General features: G+C 29.0%; 1 protein-coding gene across 2 annotated transcripts; it reads left to right on the top strand.

Annotated features, from left to right (window-relative positions):
* Positions 1-6,702: 6,702 nt before the first annotated feature.
* On the top strand, positions 6,703-8,722 carry LOC108475850 (putative cyclin-D6-1). Of its 2 annotated transcripts, none has more exons than XM_017777821.2 (6): positions 6,703-7,060; positions 7,163-7,243; positions 7,330-7,425; positions 7,507-7,708; positions 7,798-7,931; positions 8,095-8,722. In XM_017777821.2, the coding sequence occupies exons 1-6, from the start codon at positions 6,881-6,883 to the stop codon at positions 8,206-8,208; spliced, it is 807 nt and encodes a 268-aa protein (XP_017633310.1). In that variant the 5' UTR covers positions 6,703-6,880; the 3' UTR covers positions 8,209-8,722. The 2 variants fall into 2 exon arrangements, with proteins under 2 accessions (XP_017633310.1, XP_052882351.1); XM_053026391.1 differs by having other exon boundaries at positions 7,163-7,252.
* Positions 8,723-20,177: the final 11,455 nt, after the last annotated feature.

Genomic DNA, 20,177 nt, shown 5'->3' with positions numbered 1-20,177 from the left:
TGGTTGCCACATGTTTGTGGAATGTGGACAATGGTTCTCGCTCTTCGTTGCAAGTGGCCTAGCCCAATGGCACAAAAATTCAGGACTTTCACATACTGCAACGTCAGTTGGGGTCCTGGTCCAGCTAAATGGGCCGCAGTAGCACATATGTTTCTCTCATCTGCTCTGCGTTTGCTTCTTTGTAACACCCATTTTTATGTGGCCTGCACTCACCGTCCTTTTCCATTCATTTTCAGTTCTGTTTTGTTTTTTTTTTTTTAAGTTCTCTATGTTTAGCAGAGCCCAGGGTGGAGAAAAAAAAATCCCAGTATTTATTATTGCTAAGAACAATGATTAATAGTGGTGATTTAGTGGATGCTGTTTGAACGGAATCAGATCGGTCAATTAGATAAAAAAAAATTGATCAATGTATTGATTTAGAATGAGACTTTGAATGGGTTAAATTTTTTATTGTTGAACTCGAATTTTTAATTTCTCAAAATTTTAATAATTTTATAATCCAATCGTTGGGATGACGAATTGATGTTCTGATCAATTCAACTTGGTGTGGTTTAAAAATATTAGATTTAGTAGATAATTGTCTATGGTGTTGAGCATATGTGTGGTGAGGATAGTGCCATAAGGATCAATTTGTCACTCCTTGAACCATGTCTCATGCTAAGGGTTAATTTCTCATTACATTTTAGAAGTGTTTTTGAAGAGTGTTGTGTAAAAGTGTTTTTTTAAAGTTTGGTTTAAATTTTAAGTATTTAGTAAAAATGCATTAAAAAATAAACTGTTAATTTTAAATATGATGTTATAAAATAAAATATGCATTTAAATAATATTCATATTAAAATTATTATGATATTTTAATAAGAATATAAAAAATAATTTATTATAATTCATTATTAATATTTATATATATGAAATATAAATTTTAAAAATTTAAGTAATTAATATTAATTTTTTAAAATTTAATTTGAATATGTAAGTTATATTTTAAATATATAATGTTATATATTTGAAATAAATTTTAATAAGAAAATAATTGTAAAATTAATATAAATATTATATAAAATACATTGGATTATATAAATAAGGGTTAAAAATATCATTTTACTCTAAAAGTGATTTTCCTAAACATGAAAGTCAATTTTATGTTTGAGTTCAAAAGCAGTATTTAAAAAAAAAAACTTAAGTCATGTTTTATTTGTTTTTTTTTAAGTTCAAATTTTCTTTGTAAACTTTCATATATTTGTAATTAAATATTAAGATATATTTTTTAAAATTGCATGATTAAAAGAGTAAAATGATGTCATGGTACAATTTTAAAGTGCCACATAATCACCTATTAAATGACAGTACAAAACAATGAGTAATTTATTGATCGAATTCAAGTTCGAGAGAAAAATTAAGGACCAAATTGAGAAAATTTAGTAAATTTAAGGATTAAATATTATTTTATTCTTTTCTCTTTTTTGACACATTAATAATTTACATTATACAAAGTTGATGGTAAATATTTAGTATACAAACAGTGTAATATTTTAACACTACAAGCAAAGTTAAAAAATTGTCATGTACTTTTTTTTATATTTATTTTTAAATATTTTATTATATGTTATAGGACACATATCATCCTTTCAAATTTTAATGATAAAATAATTAAATTCTAACTTTTAAATAGGAAAATAAATTTACGATAACATGTTCGAACCCACGTAATTTTACACTAACAACAATATGAATACTTATAATAAAACCAACCAAATTACTAGATTTGGTAGCAATCTTTTGATTAAATGTGAAGAGAGAACTTTAGGTTGGATTCCAAATTATGGTAGGAAATATATTATATTTTTGTATCCATCAATTGAAAAGCGATGAGCTCTAACCTTAGGTCCTTAATAAAGAAAGTAGCTTCAACATGCGCCAGAGAGGCATGAATGAAAAGGATTGGTACGTAAATTACAAATTGGGTATCCTGCTTCACTTAAGAATTCACCCTACATTAGTTGGTTGTTTGGTGTATATTCAAAAAGTAGATTTTGGTACCTGAATTTTAATTCGGTTTATTAATGTCATCTCTCTTACATGGCTGTTGACACATAGGTCAATTGGATGCAGCCATGTGGTAAATTAATTAATCAAGGTCATGGGACTTGAAAATATTTATACCAAAATTTATTTTAAAGAAAAAGAAAAACAAACAATACAATTAGCATGATTAAATTAAAACCCATTAACGGTTATTAATTAATTACATTTTTCTTTTTTACAATTAGCATTTCTTTTTTGGTGAATTAAGAAGCAAAAATCAAGATTTAATATAAGTTTTTGTTATACTAGACGTCGATAATGACAGTAAGAATGATCACAAAGTAATAAAAAATAAAAATAAGAACACGCAGATTTTTTGTGGAAAACATTTATTAGGAAAAATCGTGAGCAGGGGAGAAGAAATTCACTAATGTTAAAAAATAACAGTACAAGAGGTTTGCGGTTATGCGCAGTTTTTAAGGGTTAAATAACCTGTCTAATAGAAGAAATATAGTCTTATACAGATTCAACTTGTGTGACAAGGTCTGTATCAAACGGCACTCAGTCATTTGCCCCCATAGATTTCCAACTTTACTTTTTTATTTTATTTCTTTAATAAATAAGTTATACCTCAAAGTTTTCAAATCGGATTAAAAAGGATTGCATTACACAAGTTTAATTAGTTATATGTAGTTTTATATGAATAAAAACATGTTAAAAGAGAGATTTTGAGATGAAAAGGATAAAGATTAAAGGTAGAAATTTTTTATGGTGGGAAAACTGGGAATGGATGAAGGAAATCTGTTATTTTTTGTATGAAAATCTAAAGTATTCATAATAATCTAGAAATTTTTAAAAATTAGCAATTCATAATGTTCATAATGGACAATTAGCCAAACTTGTAATTGCATGGTTAATTTAATTTGTATATAGGAAGGGTGGAAATATTTGAAGAATTTCGCCTTGACTTTGACCTTCTTCGCAACACTTATAATTATAGTTTTATTAATGCTTTCTTTCATTAAAATTATTTTATTTTTATATTTTTGATTTTCTTTCATTAATAATAATAATAATATATTTTTTAAATTATGATGGATGAAACAAGAATCGAACCCTTTTTCTTGCTACAACAAAAATTGAACATATTAATCTATTAGTATCAACATTCAACTATAAATGAATGGGTAGCAAACAATTACCTGCCTGCTTAGACCATTTTCAAGAAATAAAAATAAATCAATGCAAACTCATAATAACACTCCATGCCTATTTGCATTCACCATAGCTAACCCTATTTTCTATTTTGCTTTTATTTATCATCATCATTTTTTTTTTTAATAAACGCAGGTGAAAATTGAAGCAGGTGCATCAATATTATTACTTTTTAGCATAATATACAATATACCTGGAAAGCTAGCGAATAATATATAATCTAGTTTATGTCAACCTATTCTTTTGCAACATATTTACTTCCAAATGCTTAACAAACTTGACAATAAATTGAATGATCTAGTAACTTTGTAATATTTCGTATCCAATCCGATCATCATGTCTGAGTTACAAGATATCACATTCGTTGCCAAAGTAAATACAGTTAATTCACAATTCAATTTATAACTTAAAACATCCCAGTATAAGTTAAATAGGTATATAAAACATTTTGTGTTTATTTTCAAATCTTATATGAGCTTACGGAAGCTCTATTGCTAACTTGAGTTCGAATTAAGACCAAATTGTAACGTTTGCAAAATCTTGGGTTGACGTTGCGAAGTGACTCTTTGTTTGGTGCTCGTTATGACCTTGAGCAACGACATCACCGCTTAAATTTTTGCTTTGTTTTTCATCGCGACGTGACTTACTGTTTTCAAAAATGACAATTTTTAAACTAGTTTAAGAGATCCGTATAATCTCATTTACAACTAAACAATACTAATACAACAGCATATGAGGCAAAGCATACCAAAACAAACTTCGAAATGACATTAAGCAATTAAGTTCTAAGTTGACCATTTTTTATACAAACTCGATTTAAACCCTAGGTACATGTCATTTACAATCGAAAGGGTATTTTACAAACTTTGTTGAGTCATAAATGATCGTCTGGATGTTGACTTCAAGGAATACTTGAACCTGCGCACAGAGAAAACAAACCGTACACTAAGCAATAGGGCTCAATGGTACCTTTATGATGCAAGAAATTATAATTTAATATAAAAGCATAGGAATATGTATGTGAACTCAATTTGTAACTTATATAAGTTCATATATATATATATATATATATATATATATATATATATATATATATATTTAAGTATGTATATCCCATTAGGTAAGCCAATTTACTTAACATTTCAACATTGTCATAAAACTATAATTTTTCTATTTACCTTTCAATCACATAACGAGGGCATTAATTCAATCAATTTATTATGATTTTATCTATTGTTATAGACCTTATACTTACAGATCAATCCATTTCACATTATAATCCATATACGACATAATCGTTTTGTACCACATTTGTATACATATACCTATTCGATAATATACCATATTTGTAACATGTATTGAATCATATACGCTCATCAATCATATGCATAAATACTTAATTTCATATTATCTCATTTCAATCATATCCGAGCTTATTAGCTCATTTACTCAATCGACCCTTAGGGCTCGTTTTTGACTCATATTGCATGATCTTTGATATGCTATCACATATCACATTTCATAAATATGCAATTACACCAAATCAATTCACATTTCATATCAAATCTACCCTATAGCCAAATCTCATTTGTATAATCTTATTAATCTGACTTGGATTTTCAAGACAGATACTTAGATTAGTCAATCTGTATCTCAAATTGGCGTTGTAGTGCATCATCGGATAAACTGAAAGAAATATACTGACACACATAATACATAATCGAATAAACCGAAGAATGTAGACTGACACATATAGTGCACCATCAGATATACTGAAGCAATTATACTGGCATGCATATGCATCATCGGATAAATCGAGGAAGTTATACTAACACATATAGTGTATTACCGGAAAAACCGAAGTATAGACCTGTACAGTTAATAAAGTAACCAATTTCCAATTTCATCACATAGTTCAATTCACATCCCATCATTCTCAATTCAACATCAATATATCATATACTATAACATAATTCAACTCAATTTCATATCAATTTCCTATATCAGTTAAGTCATACAACTTTCTATTCTATTCAATTTAGTCTCTGTCTCGATATTTAATTTCAGTCATAGTAATTCAACTTAATAACCATTAATAACCCATCTAAATATTATATAATGAAAAATGTTATGAATATGCAGTAACTAGATTGGTCTCGGGTCATAGAAATACAAACCGAAATCTTGCGTCACTCGTTGTTGGCTCTCGCATTTCCTTTCTCTCTCGACGGTCCTGCATCATCTTTAGCTATGAATAATAGTTCAGTAATAATACAATATCAAATTCCAGCCAAATCAGAATTAAATACTAAATCTCACACATTTACATATTATTCAATTTAGTCCCTAAAATCGAAACAAGCATAACTTTTGATTTAGAGCCTCAAATTTAAATTTGATTTCACCAAAACTCATCAGGGACTCTCTATTTTCTATCCCTACCAACAATTCTTGATAGTTTTTCATTTTATTCAATTTGGTTCATAATATATGAAATTAATAATTAAATTTTACAATTTAGTCCTTTTCACATATTAAGCTTAATTTCTAACAATTTGACACTTAAATCATTCAATTCTCAATAATGCCAACTTTCAAAAACTTTAAAACAGTTTTATAAATTAATACATGGGCTAGCTAAATTAAATTCTCATTACCTCAAAAACATAAAAATTATAAGAAGAAGACTTAATTGAATTCACCTATGGAGGGCCGAATATCAAAAGCTTCAAGCATTTTCTTTCTTTCAAACCTTCAGCCAAGCGAAGAAGATGAAGAAAAATATCATCTTTTTCTTTATTTTGTATTATATAGTATAATTAAAGATTAATTAATTTAAGCTTAATTAATTAAACATTAATCAATGATAGTCGGAATGTCATTATATGCCATTATCTCATATTATAAATTGGTTTAATTACCATTTGATACTTTTGACTAATTGCAATTTAAGTCCTTAAATCTTTAGTCAATTAAAACTTATAGCAATAAGTTTTTACAATTTAATTATTGTACTTTAATTAAGTAATTAATAGATAAAATGAAGGATCAAACTTCAATATTATTTTATACTAACTCCGTAAATATTTTAATTTAATATTTATGAGTCCGATTTATAAAATGAGATCTCAAAATCACATTTTTCGATACCACTAATTTTTGAGTAGTTACAAACTTTAATAGAAAAATTAAGGAGATCACCAATTAGTCATAATATATAGAAAAATTATTGTGATATTTTATGTGCATTTAATAAATAAACCTAGAACCGGTAAAACAAACATAATCCAAATCTAATTTGCAAACAACGTAAAGACTAGAAATTTATTGAAATTATAGCAATGGACTGTCCTTAGATATTGACAATTGAAAGGCAGGAAACCAAAATATTTGAGATTATTGAGCGAGAAGAATTTGGACAAGCCATTTTATTGAATATAACAAATAGAGACTTTTCAAGGAGTCCATCTTTCGAGAAAGAAAAAGAGGAAAAAGGAAACAGTAAACTCTCTCTCTTTCCTTGTCCCTCGTATCATTGCACTTCTCTTTTAACAATGTAATAGCATATATAGATGCTGCAGTGGTCTCTCTTCAAAGCCACTAAAGTTTGACCTTTAAACACTATAATAACATCAACCGATTAATGGAGTTGGATCTTGAAAACCCTTTATCAAACTTGAACGACTTGTTCCCTACTGCTTCTACCCCTTCCCTCTTCCTGCTTGAATCTCATCATATGCCCACACTCTATTACATCAACACTCTCAAAGCTACACATCTTGATATTTCTGTCAGACGAGAAGCCATCTCTTCAATCTCACAGGTATGTAACTAAATATCCAACAACCTACTTAAACTTCCGGGAACAAGAGTTAGCTGTCTTTATGTTAATTTCACTCATGCTGGATTTGTTTTTTTGTTACAGCTTTCTTGCAAATTCGGCCCCTTTTTACCGTATCTTGCTATCACTTATCTTGACCGGTTCTTATCAAGCCAAGGAGTAGCGGTAAAAAATGTAATCCTTAGCCCACGTTTATTAACTTCATAAAGCTGCGAAACTAACAAATCTATGACCGAACCTTGATGCTGCAGCAACCTAATACATGGGTTCTGAGGCTTGTTGCAATCTCTTGCGTCTCTTTAGCTGCCAAGATGATGAAAACAGACTTCTCTCTCGCCGACTTTCAGGTATATTCGTATATATGGACCGACGTAGATGACTGAAAAAACATTGTAGAATAAGTCTAAACCATTTTCTGTGTTATATAGGGCGATGGAGGTTTCATGTTTGATGCACAAACAGTAGAGCGAATGGAATATCTAATCTTGGGAGCATTAAAATGGCGAATGCGTTCAATTACTCCATTCTCTTTCGTCTCCTTTTTCATTTCATTGTTCAAAGTCAAAGACCCTCCATTAAAGCAAGCTCTCAAAGCTCGAGCTGTTGAAATCATCTTCAAAGCTCAACTTGGTATGTCCATAGTTCACTGAAGTTTTGCCAAAAATACTTCTATCACCACATTAATTTCCTTCTCTCAATATTTTGGGTGTCACTAACAGATACAAAGCTTTTAGAGTTCAAGCCATCAACAATTGCAGCATCGGCAGTCCTCTCAGCTTCCCATCAAATCTTTGATGGGAAGCAATTTCCCAGCTTTAAGAAAGCAATTTTCAGCTGTTCATATGTAAATAAGGTAATCTAATGTTCTTGCTCTTTCTCTCCAGCTATTAACGTTTACCACGCATTAAAAGCCAACCAACAAACTTATTATTCTAACTTTCTTTTTAGTATTAATGCAGTGCAATAGCCAATAAGCTTTAAACATGTATTTATGAGATTAACCAATGTGTTTGCAGGAAAACCTGGTAAAATGCACCAATTGGGTGGAAGAGATAGCGATGGAGGGCAGTGAATCAATATGGGATTACCAGCATATTTACCAGCATATATATTTCCAGTTCAGGGAGTGAAATTACCACCGTTACTCCCAGAACAAAGGGAGACATGAAGAGAAGAAAAATTAATGATTACGGAACCATTATCAAACCTGTTGATTGCCCTGTATCAAAAAGGGTTCTAATCCATGGACCATTTTAGGAGTGACCATACGAAACCTACCACTCCTTCAAATAACTAATGAATTTGATGTTTCGTTCATGGCTACGTGTCTTGCTATCGCCAATCCAATCTCTTTGTTTGCTAGAATTGGAAGGAGGCAAACCCAATATCAAGTTTTGCTTCTTTTTTGGTTCTTTTTCTGTTACTCGTCTTTTCGGCTTTTAGGCTCCAAAGTCCAAACAAAGACAAATTAAACATGACTTTGTCTTTTGGTGTTTCAGTGGTTGTCTCTTCTTAGTTTATGGCAGAACAATAATAGTGACAGCACTTACACAACAATATTAATATTGTATTTTTAGCAGATTAATTTGTTCTAATGAATAAAGTTCCAACTTTGAATGATTTAGAATGAATGTTCTTCTAAAACTTTCTTACCGTACTATCAAAGTATTTGATGTTTCATGTTCTTAGCGAAAAGTTATGTCCTATACTGTTGGGGATTAAAGTATGGTTTTGGAGAGGTTGAAGGCTTAGAAACTCAAAGCCAGTAGAAATCAACACCCATTTTCATTGAAAATGAACTTGTATTAATTAGGATTGAAAGTTATTGGGTGCAAACACAATATTTAATTTACAAGTAAATCGACATTCATTTAGACCTTCTGTATTTTATATACTTTTCCAAATATGCAAAAAGTTCCATGAAAAATTCAACTCCCATAAATAACACAACATAGCTGTCAAAATCTCTATGGTAAAATATATGATTTGGGTGGAGACATAGAATCCAGAGATAAGGCTGAAGCCGCTGTCGATCTGCGTTTGATGACAGAGTTACGTTGCTATCTGCAGCAGTCTTGGAATTGAATGTTAGCTCAAAAGTTCAAAGGTATCATCAACCTCATTTTATATCCTTTCGATTTTATCTTGTAATAAAGTCGGAAATGCTCTTTCTCGTGTTCCATTTTCGTTTTATCTCCAACACTTTTTCATTTCGTCTTTGTATTTTCATTCCAAGATGAAATCGAGATAAAAGAAAACTGATTTTCTTTTTCATGAGAAAAAAAGTAAGAATTTTTAAACATCACTATTTAAATGTCATACTAACATGTGTTAAGTACAGTGATAGTTTAATTTAATTGTGAGAGTATTTAATTTTAAATAAGACCAAATCCACGCTCAATCCCACATACTTCTGTATTGACAACTAAATTAAGATTCAATCAGTATTATTTTATCAATTTTAATTTTAAAATTTTGTTGATTTTTCCTTGTCAACTACTAATTAAACAAAGTGATTACTAGTGTAAAAATAGAAATAAACATTAAAAATTGTCCATTAAGTTTTAAAAAAATTCATCCCAAAGCTTTTCTTATAAAATAATCCACTATTAGCAATGACAATTAAATCAAAATTAGATCATTTTATCTCTAAGACTTTCTTACTTTCTAAGGGTTTTTTTTCAGAAACCTATATGTAAATTGTTTGATTTAATCAAGTTTACTTACAAAATTTGCACTTAACAATAATTCCTAATAAATAAAGAATATGCACTTTTCTTTATCTATCTAAGATAAAAATAAAATAAAATAAAATAAAAAGATTTGTTAAATTATAATCAATCATTATCACACAATTCCTCTAAAATAATCCAATCTTCAATATTTGGGATGCTAATAGAGATCTTATTGTGACCAAACTCATATAAAAGACTAAATTTTTTATTGAAGGAAACTTTGATTGTGATGATTACTTATGCCCTTCGTGCACCCAAAATTTTTCTGAAATGAGCTACCAACAATCTTTGACATTCGACATGTCTAAATCTATTTAATCAAAATACGACAATTAAATAAAAAAATTTAAAAGTTGCTGTTGACGTTGCTATCACTCAAAAGTTTAGGTGAGAAAGATGATTTCAATGAATATAAACTGAAGAGGAAAAATAGTAATTACATCTCGCTTACCCAGGGAGACCATAACTCTAATACTATTGATTACTCAACATGTTAAGCTCTCTAAACCCAAAACATGGAGAAATACATGGATTTTGGGGTCTTAGAGATGGTATGAAGATAATAAATAATGATTTTATTTATTTAAGAATCATAAGATTCAAAGATATAGTGGACATTTTAGCAATTTTTACAAATCAAAAGAATGGTTTTCTATTTTTCTTTGTTTTGCAAAGATAAATCAATGGGAGGTCTGTGTTGTGTCTTTGTCAAATGTCCCATTGCTTATATGAATTAATAGTCAAAAAGTAGTCTGTCTCCTGTCTCCTGTCTCCTGTCTCCTGTTTATATATTAAACTTTTATATTGCATGTGTATTCATTTTATAATAAATTAATAATTTATATAAGCAGAATGTAGTTATGTGACACACAATTTATTTAAATTTTCTTATTCCTATATAAAGTTAAGAAATGTGTACGAAAAAGATTCTCGGAATGTGTTGTTGGAATCAAAGGGTGGCGGCTAGTCATATGTTAGTGTGTGTGATATTTGAAGAACCTGCAAATTTCCACATACTCAACAGTCGGCGGACTGAGAACAGTCACATGGAAGCCGCTAGAGAGAGAGAGAGAGAGAGGCAAATCCTAAAGCCCCGGTACTATATTGAATGTTATCATGAAAATTATGTTCGTCATGACTTGATAAATGAAAATCTTCTGACACAGTTACATCTATGTGTGCTCGTTGATTTTTTTATTAAACTAATTCAAAAAAATAAATTAATTATTAAAATAATTTATTTTTTTATTAAATATAAAAATAACTCGTTTTTTACAGTAAAAAGTAGTAGAGCCATATGATATGACGTCACCACAGTACCACGTCAATAAGGGGTGTTAAAAAATTATTTTTTGGTGGAGCTATGTTGAATGGCGCCACCAATATAAAATACTAGAAAAAATACTTAAAGTTTTGGAAAAATGAGGGACTTAAAAAAAAATTACAATTTTCAGGTGGAGCCATTCTAAATGGCGTCACCACTTTTCTGCCTTCTGACACCTTTTTATTTTCTTTTTCTTTTATTTTCATATTTCTTTTTTTTTACTTTTTATTTTTGTTCCTTAATAAATTTTATTTTTTATTTTTTTACTTTTTGATTTTTTTCTTATTTCATTTTGTTTATTTTGTTTTATTTTTATTATTAACTTTAAAATGATATAATATAATATACTTTTTAATTATGATATAATATAATATATTTTTTAATTATGATTGGTTTATCTTTTTGTATTAAATGAGAATTATAAGGCCATGATTGCTTTTTGACCTTTTAAAGATAGGTATTAATTGTGATGAATATTTCATCCAATTTTTCTGAAAATCCAATATTATAATTAACAAATATTAGTAAAATATATTGCATTTAAAAAATTATTTTATTCATTCATTTAATTTTTCATTTTCTTAACTTTTAAATCTATTTTTACTCAAAATTAATGAATTTTTCAATACATAAATAGCTATGTGGATGATATCTTAATATTTAATTAATTTTAAAATTTTAAAAAATTTAAAATAATTAAGAATATATAAAAATTTAAATTTTAAAATGAATTAAATGTTGACATATCATTATATGACAATCAAATGTGAGATATGTCAACAAAATTAATTTTTTGAGGTGGTTTTAATAAAAAATAAAAAATTGATTAAAATATTTTTCTATAAAATTAGACTGCAAAAACGAAAAATGTGAATAAAAAATCATTATAAACATAAAAGTCGATTAAAATGGAATGATAAAATTTATTAAAGGATCATTATAAATGGTTAAGGTTTTGGGGTGGGGGCGGGGCGGAATATTAAAAGTAAAATAAAATAAATTTTATTTATTTATTTTAAAATTATAATAGAAAACTATTAAATTTATTTTTATATTTAATAGTTATAGTAGATAATATTTTCTTTTGACATGGGTGTTAAAATCCAATCATAATTAAAAAATATATTATATTATATCATATTAAATAAAAATAAAATGATATTAGACACCACATAATTATATTATATCATAATTAAAAATATATATATTATATTATATCATTTTAAAGTTAATAATAAAATAAAACAAAATAAACAAAATGAAATAAGAAAAAATCAAAAAGTAAAAAAAATAAAAAGATAAAATTTATTAAGGAACAAAATAAAAAGTAAAATAAAAGAAATATGAAAATAAAAGAAAAAACAAAAGAAATATGAAAATAAAAGAAAAGAAAACAAAAGGTGTCAAGATAAAGTGGTGGCGCCATTTAGAATGGCTCCACCGAAAATGGTAATTTTTTTTTTAAGTCCCCCATTTTTTCAGAACTTTAAGTATTTCCCTGGTATTTTATAATGGTGGCGCCATTTAACATGGCTCCACCAAAAAATAATTTTTTAACACCCCTTGCTGACGTGGCACTGTGGTGGCGTCATATCATATGGCTCTACCACTTTTTACTGTAGAAAATAAGTTATTTTTGTATTTAATTAAAAATGTGGGTTATTTTGATAATTAATTTATTTTTTTGGGTTAGTTTAATAAAAAAAGCCGTGCTCGCTACACATGATTTATTTATTTTAGGTTTTTAAAATTACTTTTTAAAATTATTTTAGTTATGTAATAATTTAAAAGTGGAAGCTCCAATTTAAAATGTGCTAAATTAGTTTAATATGGTGTTTTTGTTTTTAATTGATATATTTTACTTTTTTTTAATTTAAGAAAATAAATTGATTTTAGTAAGAGTGTGAAAGCGTATCCAAACTGAATGCATATATAATTTTTTCTCCTCAACCTTTTTTTTTTTTTTAGGTTTAGAGTTAAGTTTAGGAATTTTTTTTCTAAATTAAGAATTAGGGTTTAGTATTTAGGATTTTAGGAGTGAAATCGTGAAAGTTTATAGGTAGATTTGAGGGGCCAGGGATGCGAGAACGCATCTCAGAACACATACATTTCATATGTCATGCCAAGATAAGACCATTATCTTAGAAACCCATCCTAAGTGGAGGTCACAGGTATTGGGGTGATAGTACTTGATACAGTCGAAGGTCAATGTCTAAATGGAGGTCACAATCGGCATCCATGATGCGATCACGAGTTCAAGTATAACTGGGAGCTAGTTGACGGTCGTTATGCGATCACGAGATTAAGCTTTTTAGATACCTGCAAATGATGCCTTATATATACCATACATAATATTGATGCCATAATCCTAGGAAAAAACGAAGGGCTTTCCGATGTAATCAACATAATTTTTTTCTCTATTTCCAGGCAGTCAGTATTTTTAACCTTTCATTTTTATTTGACGGCTAACCCGAAGTGGACACAAAAGGGCTCTCAAGTGAAGAGTGGATGTTCCGGAATAGTAGAGGTTAAACTCAGGTAGGCGCGACAACAGCTGTAGTTATTAATAGGTTGTTTAATAACGGCAACTGTTGCCACCCCAAAAGGAGCATCACCTTTATTGCACCAAAACAGCCGTTATCCACCTGAAAGTCCTCTTACGTCCACGGCAGTGCAGCCTTTGGATAAGAAACAAGGTTAAAGGTATTGGCTATGTGGAAATGGAGAAAACAATTACGTTGATTATAGTGGGAAACCCCAAAGTTTTTTCATATGATTATGCCCTCAAACTTTTGTATGGTATTTATAAGGCAACATCTTCGAGTATCAAAAAAGTTTGAGCTCGTGCCTACATAACGATCGTCAACTGACTCCCCCATTATACTTCGATCCATGACTTCATGGTATTTATAAGGAAATGTCGATGTATTCCTTGTGGTAATCTTACCAATTTTCCTTAATCTTCCCCTACAGATTAAACTTGTGCAGTGCTTCCATGTCTTATGGTGGCGACGACATTTTTTGCCTCCACTCGAACTGTCGCATCATTCAATCTGATTCATGCATCTTCACCGTTGTGTAAGAAATCAATGATACATTTGCTTCCCACATACTTCATATGGCCATAAATTCGGGCAGGACGCATTCTATGATATCTAGATCGACATATGACATCCATTCAAACTGTTGTGCACAATTATAAATTTTGTTATGTACATAATTTTAAATTTCAAATCATTGCATAATTATTATATGTTTGAAAAAACTCAATAACTAACGTAAGCTTCTGAGCGTTGATCTAACAACAGACGAATATCTTTGAGCTACTCCGGTTGTCCCACATAACTTGATACATGGTTCCACCTATTCAAGCAATATGTTAATTCATACATATAATAAATAAACAACATTTACTATATCAACTACATATTATTATAAAATGATTTTTTCCTTGTCACCAATGGGAACGTATAAAGGTCGTTCACTCAGGGACGTAAAAATGGTAGCTGCCACCACACCCATGACTGCAACAGGAGCAAGCAACCACCGATTGACATCTTACCCAGGTCATCGCCTGACACAACACCCGGTACAACGTGGCCAACACGGTTGATCCTCAACTCAATCGTCCACCTTCTTTGAAGTTGACTAAGGTAGTAGCCACCTTATGTGTACCAAATTTTGAGATTTATCGGGCATTAGAATACCCACGATTAACCTAACGATAAATGCTCATGTGTATTGTTTTTCGACTACGTCGGTCATGTTCAGAGGAAGTTCTTTGAAATTATTTTTCAACCACTTCATATCTACCAGCCACCTTGAAACTTGTCCGACACCTTCCCCAAAAATGCCTCGCAAAGGTCCTCTTTATTAGGAACAACCGTTGATTCCGTAACGATCGTCTTATCCAATGATAAATCAAGTTGTAAAGCCACGTCCTCGAGTGTGATTGTACACTCAATGCATGGAAGATGAAATGTGTGTGGTTTGAGTCTTCATCTTTCCACCAACGTGTTGATAAGTGTAGGATCAAATTTGCAGCCCCCTAACATACGAGACGTATGTAAGAATCCCGTGTCTTACAAATAACCATGAATTTCGATGTCTGGGCTCTTTGACAAACTATGTATGAACCCATCCAAAACATAATAATTTGCCTATTTATATCGACAAAATAAAATATTTTAAAATTTTAAAACTTTAAATTTAACTCAATTAAAAATAACTAAATTTAAAGTTTCGTCTTACCATTATCGCTTGAGTGGTGGAAATGTGATTGCCATCGAAACGAATTAGAGAGTTTGTCATTCTTGAAAATTTGATCTAAATGAATATACAAAATAATTAAATAAAACTATAGTATTTTTAAACAAGTATATTGGAAAATTTTGAACAAAACTTTGAGTAAAATGAAGGAATTGAGAGAGTTGAGAGAGTTGAGAGAATTGAGAATTTAAAGAGAATAAAAAAAGTTGGATTTGAACACTTATAAAACTTATAAAACTTTATAGGCAAAATACCAAATACCAAAATGAACACTTAAGCTACATGACCAAAACAACCTAGGTACATGCCATTTCAACTCAAACACACATACACACACACACATACACACACACACACACACACACACATATATATATATATATACATACAAAAGAGGTAATAAGGTGTGTTCTGAGCTGAGTTTTTGAGTTAGATGATTGATCTCAAAAATCTACGTCTACTCATGTTCAATACCTGAGCTCGGAAACAAACATAACCGTACGATGAGTATTTAGAATAAGCCAAAGTGAGAACATATATATGTGTGTGTATAACAAGTATTAATGACTTCAATAAATACTACTTTAACTCGTCATATTGTTATTCATTTCACTTTTCAATATCAATTTCAAAGCTTATCCATTTTGGTCATTATTATTTGATGATAGATATTTAGATAGATAGTCGGATCTATATAACAAGTAATTTTATATTCCTCTGGAAATTGGGACTATTTCATTATGTCATCTCGGGTTGCCCGGCAACAACGACTTTTTTAATATTTGACCATATTATTCATTCTACCATCTTGGATTGTTCGACAATAATGGCTAGTAAATCACTATATTGATGACCTTATGAAATGTCAACTATACCCGAGCTATGTCTAACATCATTTAATGAGGCATTAACATCATAATCACCTTTGTAACACATATCATCATAATACCAATGTCTTAACATTTGTATACATAACAAACACAATTTTGAATATTTATCACATATTCCAAATATCACCAATCGATTCCATTATTCAAAGTTCGTAAGGAAATATACCATTTCCTCAATGTATAGTCATATTCATTATAACATTTAATTAGTCTACGAAAGCAAATTGAAATTGAATTATAGAAACACAAACTGAAAGCAACTATTCATTAACGATTTTATCTTTTCTGTCTCTAAATGGTCTTACGTTGTTTTTAACTATAAAGTTAAACCCGAATATAGAAACTCATTATTCATAAAATTCAAATAATTTACAACAATATAAACATGAATGCACTTATTATAATTTAGTCCTTCAAATTCTTGACATTCAAAATGTTTGTATCTTACGGTTTACTTGATTAAATTTAAATCTAACTTAACAAATCTAGTACAGGGACTTCATGCTACTATTATTTACTATCACACCTCAAAGTTTCTATCTTTTACAAATAAGTTCCTAACAACTTATAATTACTCAATTCATTCAAGTCTAAGTTCAAGTTTAAACCAACATTTCTTAACTCATTTTTATAAAGCTCTCACCTTAATTCTATCTAATACTAAACATGCATAAGGTAACTTTTCTCTTCCATGCATTCTTAGTTTTTCAACAATGGATATTTAACAGAAACTTTATCAATTCTCTAATATTACTTGGGCAGTGTTCATCTATCCTCCTTTGTCAACAATTTACTAAAAATTTAAAAGAAATACTCTTCTTACCCAGGGGCGAAGCCAGGGGGACTGGCATGGGCCTTGACTCCCTTTTAAAATGTAAATTTGTTCTTTTGGCCCTTAAACTTTTTAAAAATTTTTAAATTAGTAAAAGTAAAATTGCACTTTGACCCCCCTAAAATTATAAAAACTTAATTTAATTCTTTACAAATTATAAAGATATAAACTATAAAAAATTAAAATTTTATCCGCCCCTAACAATTTATTCTAGTTTCGCCCCTATTCTTACCTTATGGATTGCTCACAGTCAAGAAGAAAGAAAACACATGAAGCTACTTTCTTTTTCCTTTCTTAGTGGAATATTGATGAAGATGACTAACTTTGTTTCTTCTTTTATTTATCATTAATAATAAACTAAGTTAAGAAATAATTAATGGAAATCAATGGTCATCCACTATCATCAATTTAAGTGATGGCCAAAATGCACCTAAGGACGTTGATTAATTATCCATTAAATCCTTCTAGTGTTTGCTATAATACAATTAAGTCCTATTACTATTCTTAGTAATTTATCTAATTTAATTTCACTTAATGATTCAATCCTACTATTTTCGTATTCAACACGTGACTATTCAATTATAATTTATATTTAATAATTTGGTTTATAAATTCGATTTAAAATTGAATTTTTCTGCAGCATAAAAATCGAACCATTATAATTTTATTTTAGGTTTTTATAAATTAATTTACGTAACATTTGATCTTTAAATCGAATTTTTTTTATAAAATTTTCCATCCACGTTATAGGTTCCAAAACTGAATAAATGAGGAACTTGATGCATTGTCTGCTAGGTCGTTGACTGAGGCTTATGTATGGTTATGGTTTTCAAATAGAGATAATGTTATATTTGGTACCTATATATTCATAATATTCAATATGGTACTTGTACTTTGAAAATGTCTAATGTGGTGACTGAATTATTAATATGGGTTTTATTATGGTATATATGCATTGATAAAATGTTTAACGTGATACATGTACTTTGAAAATGTCTAATATGGTACATGAACTATCAACATTTTATTATGGTATTTGGTATTAATACTGTTAATAAATTGTTAAACCATGTAATCACAATTCAACAAATGGAATTTGCTATTATAATAAAAAAAATTCATTAATATAAAAAGATATCGAATCGATTCAAAATCTTACATAACAATTATATTATTAAATTCATTAATTGTATGGTATACAAGTGTATAAACTATAATTTTACATTGATATTAACCCAAGTGTAGGCCTAATTCATTTGGGGGCTCAAACAAGTAATAAAAGCCCAATTCTAAGTGTTTCAAGTTTAGAATCATCCCGTTTTAATTCTCTTTTTAAAAATTATAAAATATTCTCAAGTTTTAACACTTCATTTAAAATTATATGGTTAATATATATATTTTTTAATATTTTAGCCACTGATTAATTTTCCTTCTCCTAGCTGGTTTGGTTTTTGACCCATTCACTCCCTGTGATTTACGTTCAAACCAAAACAACAACACGTTGGATGAGATTCTGGAAATTATGAAAGGAATAGAAGAAAGATTTAGAATATTTTAATATAATATTAAATTAAAAAAAGTGCGTGGATCACATGGAAATATACTAAAAATTTAGTGATAAACATTACTTAACTAATCACGACGGTTGGGACTTTGAAGTCAATTTCTATTCTTTTCTGCTGACATAAGGTATCCCAAGAAACAGATGAACGTTGGCTCTACCCATGTCCTTCACTTATGTTTCATTAACCATTATAATATTCCTTCAACCTTCTCTCTATCAAGTGGAATCTTCCTTAGAATTACGGCGAAGCCACCATGTGGGCATGCAAATGTCACACCTCTATCTACAATGCTTTTAGATACTATATGTTGAACGTCCAAAACGTATATATTATATGTTTAGACGATGATGCTTTGATAAATATAAAGAAATTTTGAATTTTAATATGCAATAAAATATGTAGGTCTTTGAATTTTACTATTATGAGAGTTTTAGTACATTAGTTTATTCATAATATAGATTGTTCAAATTTTAATCTATTTTACTGTAATAATTTAATTCTACACCCAGTGATTATTTAAACATGTATTTATATTTATACTGTAATTATTAAAAAAAAGAATTATATTGTTAGCACTAGTTTAATAATTGTTGGCATAGTTTTCGAAATCAATAAATGCTTTTATCTTTTGGCATATCCCATTTGGAGAACTGGTTAAGCGCAAGATCGGTGTTTGATAAAGTACAAGGAACTGTTGGTCATCTGAGCATTGGAGTTGATGATCGCCGGTGTAGTGAAGGCAGACGGTGGATGGATGCCGCGTAAGAATTGGCTAAAATGTAACGTTGATGCAGCAAGCTTTGGGCGGACCAATCGACTAGCTTTGCAGCTATAGCGAGGTATTCCAATGGTGTTTTTGCTAAGGGCCTTATGAGTCATCATCAAACCAACTAGAATTCGCTAAAATTTTTCATTTTAAACTTTTAAAATTTTAAATTAATAGAAAATAAATTTTACTTTGACTTCTTAAAATTATAAAAATTGATTTAATTTTTAAAAATAAAAAAATATAAATTATTCAAATGAGGAAATTACATTTTACTATCGTAAAATTACAATTTAATTTTAGCTCTTACAATTTTTTCTAACTTCACCACTACTGTAAAATATTTTAATTACTAAATATATAAAAACAACAACTTGTTTAGGGTAGTGTGGATGAAATTTTGTCATAATTAATTGTTTAAAAAAGGACAAATAGCACTAATTCGTTGCTATTTTGTGTTATCTATTAAAAAAATTACATCTTAATTTTGTCTGTTTCTTAATGGCATCTTTAGATAGAGATCCCCTTTTTCAGAAATAATGATGTTATATTGCTTAGCATGAACTCTCTTCAGTGGTGGATTGCAATTTATATCGAATGATGGTATTGCAAAACTATAACTAATATATTAATTGAGAAATTTATTCAACTTAATTCTTTAATTTGATAAACTATTAACAAATTAAACTATATTACTTCTACTAACTTTGAATGTAAA

This window comes from Gossypium arboreum, chromosome 3 (genome assembly GCF_025698485.1).
Source record: "Gossypium arboreum isolate Shixiya-1 chromosome 3, ASM2569848v2, whole genome shotgun sequence".
Classification (NCBI taxonomy): Eukaryota; Viridiplantae; Streptophyta; class Magnoliopsida; order Malvales; family Malvaceae; genus Gossypium; species Gossypium arboreum.
This window is presented reverse-complemented; position numbering and strand designations above follow the sequence as displayed.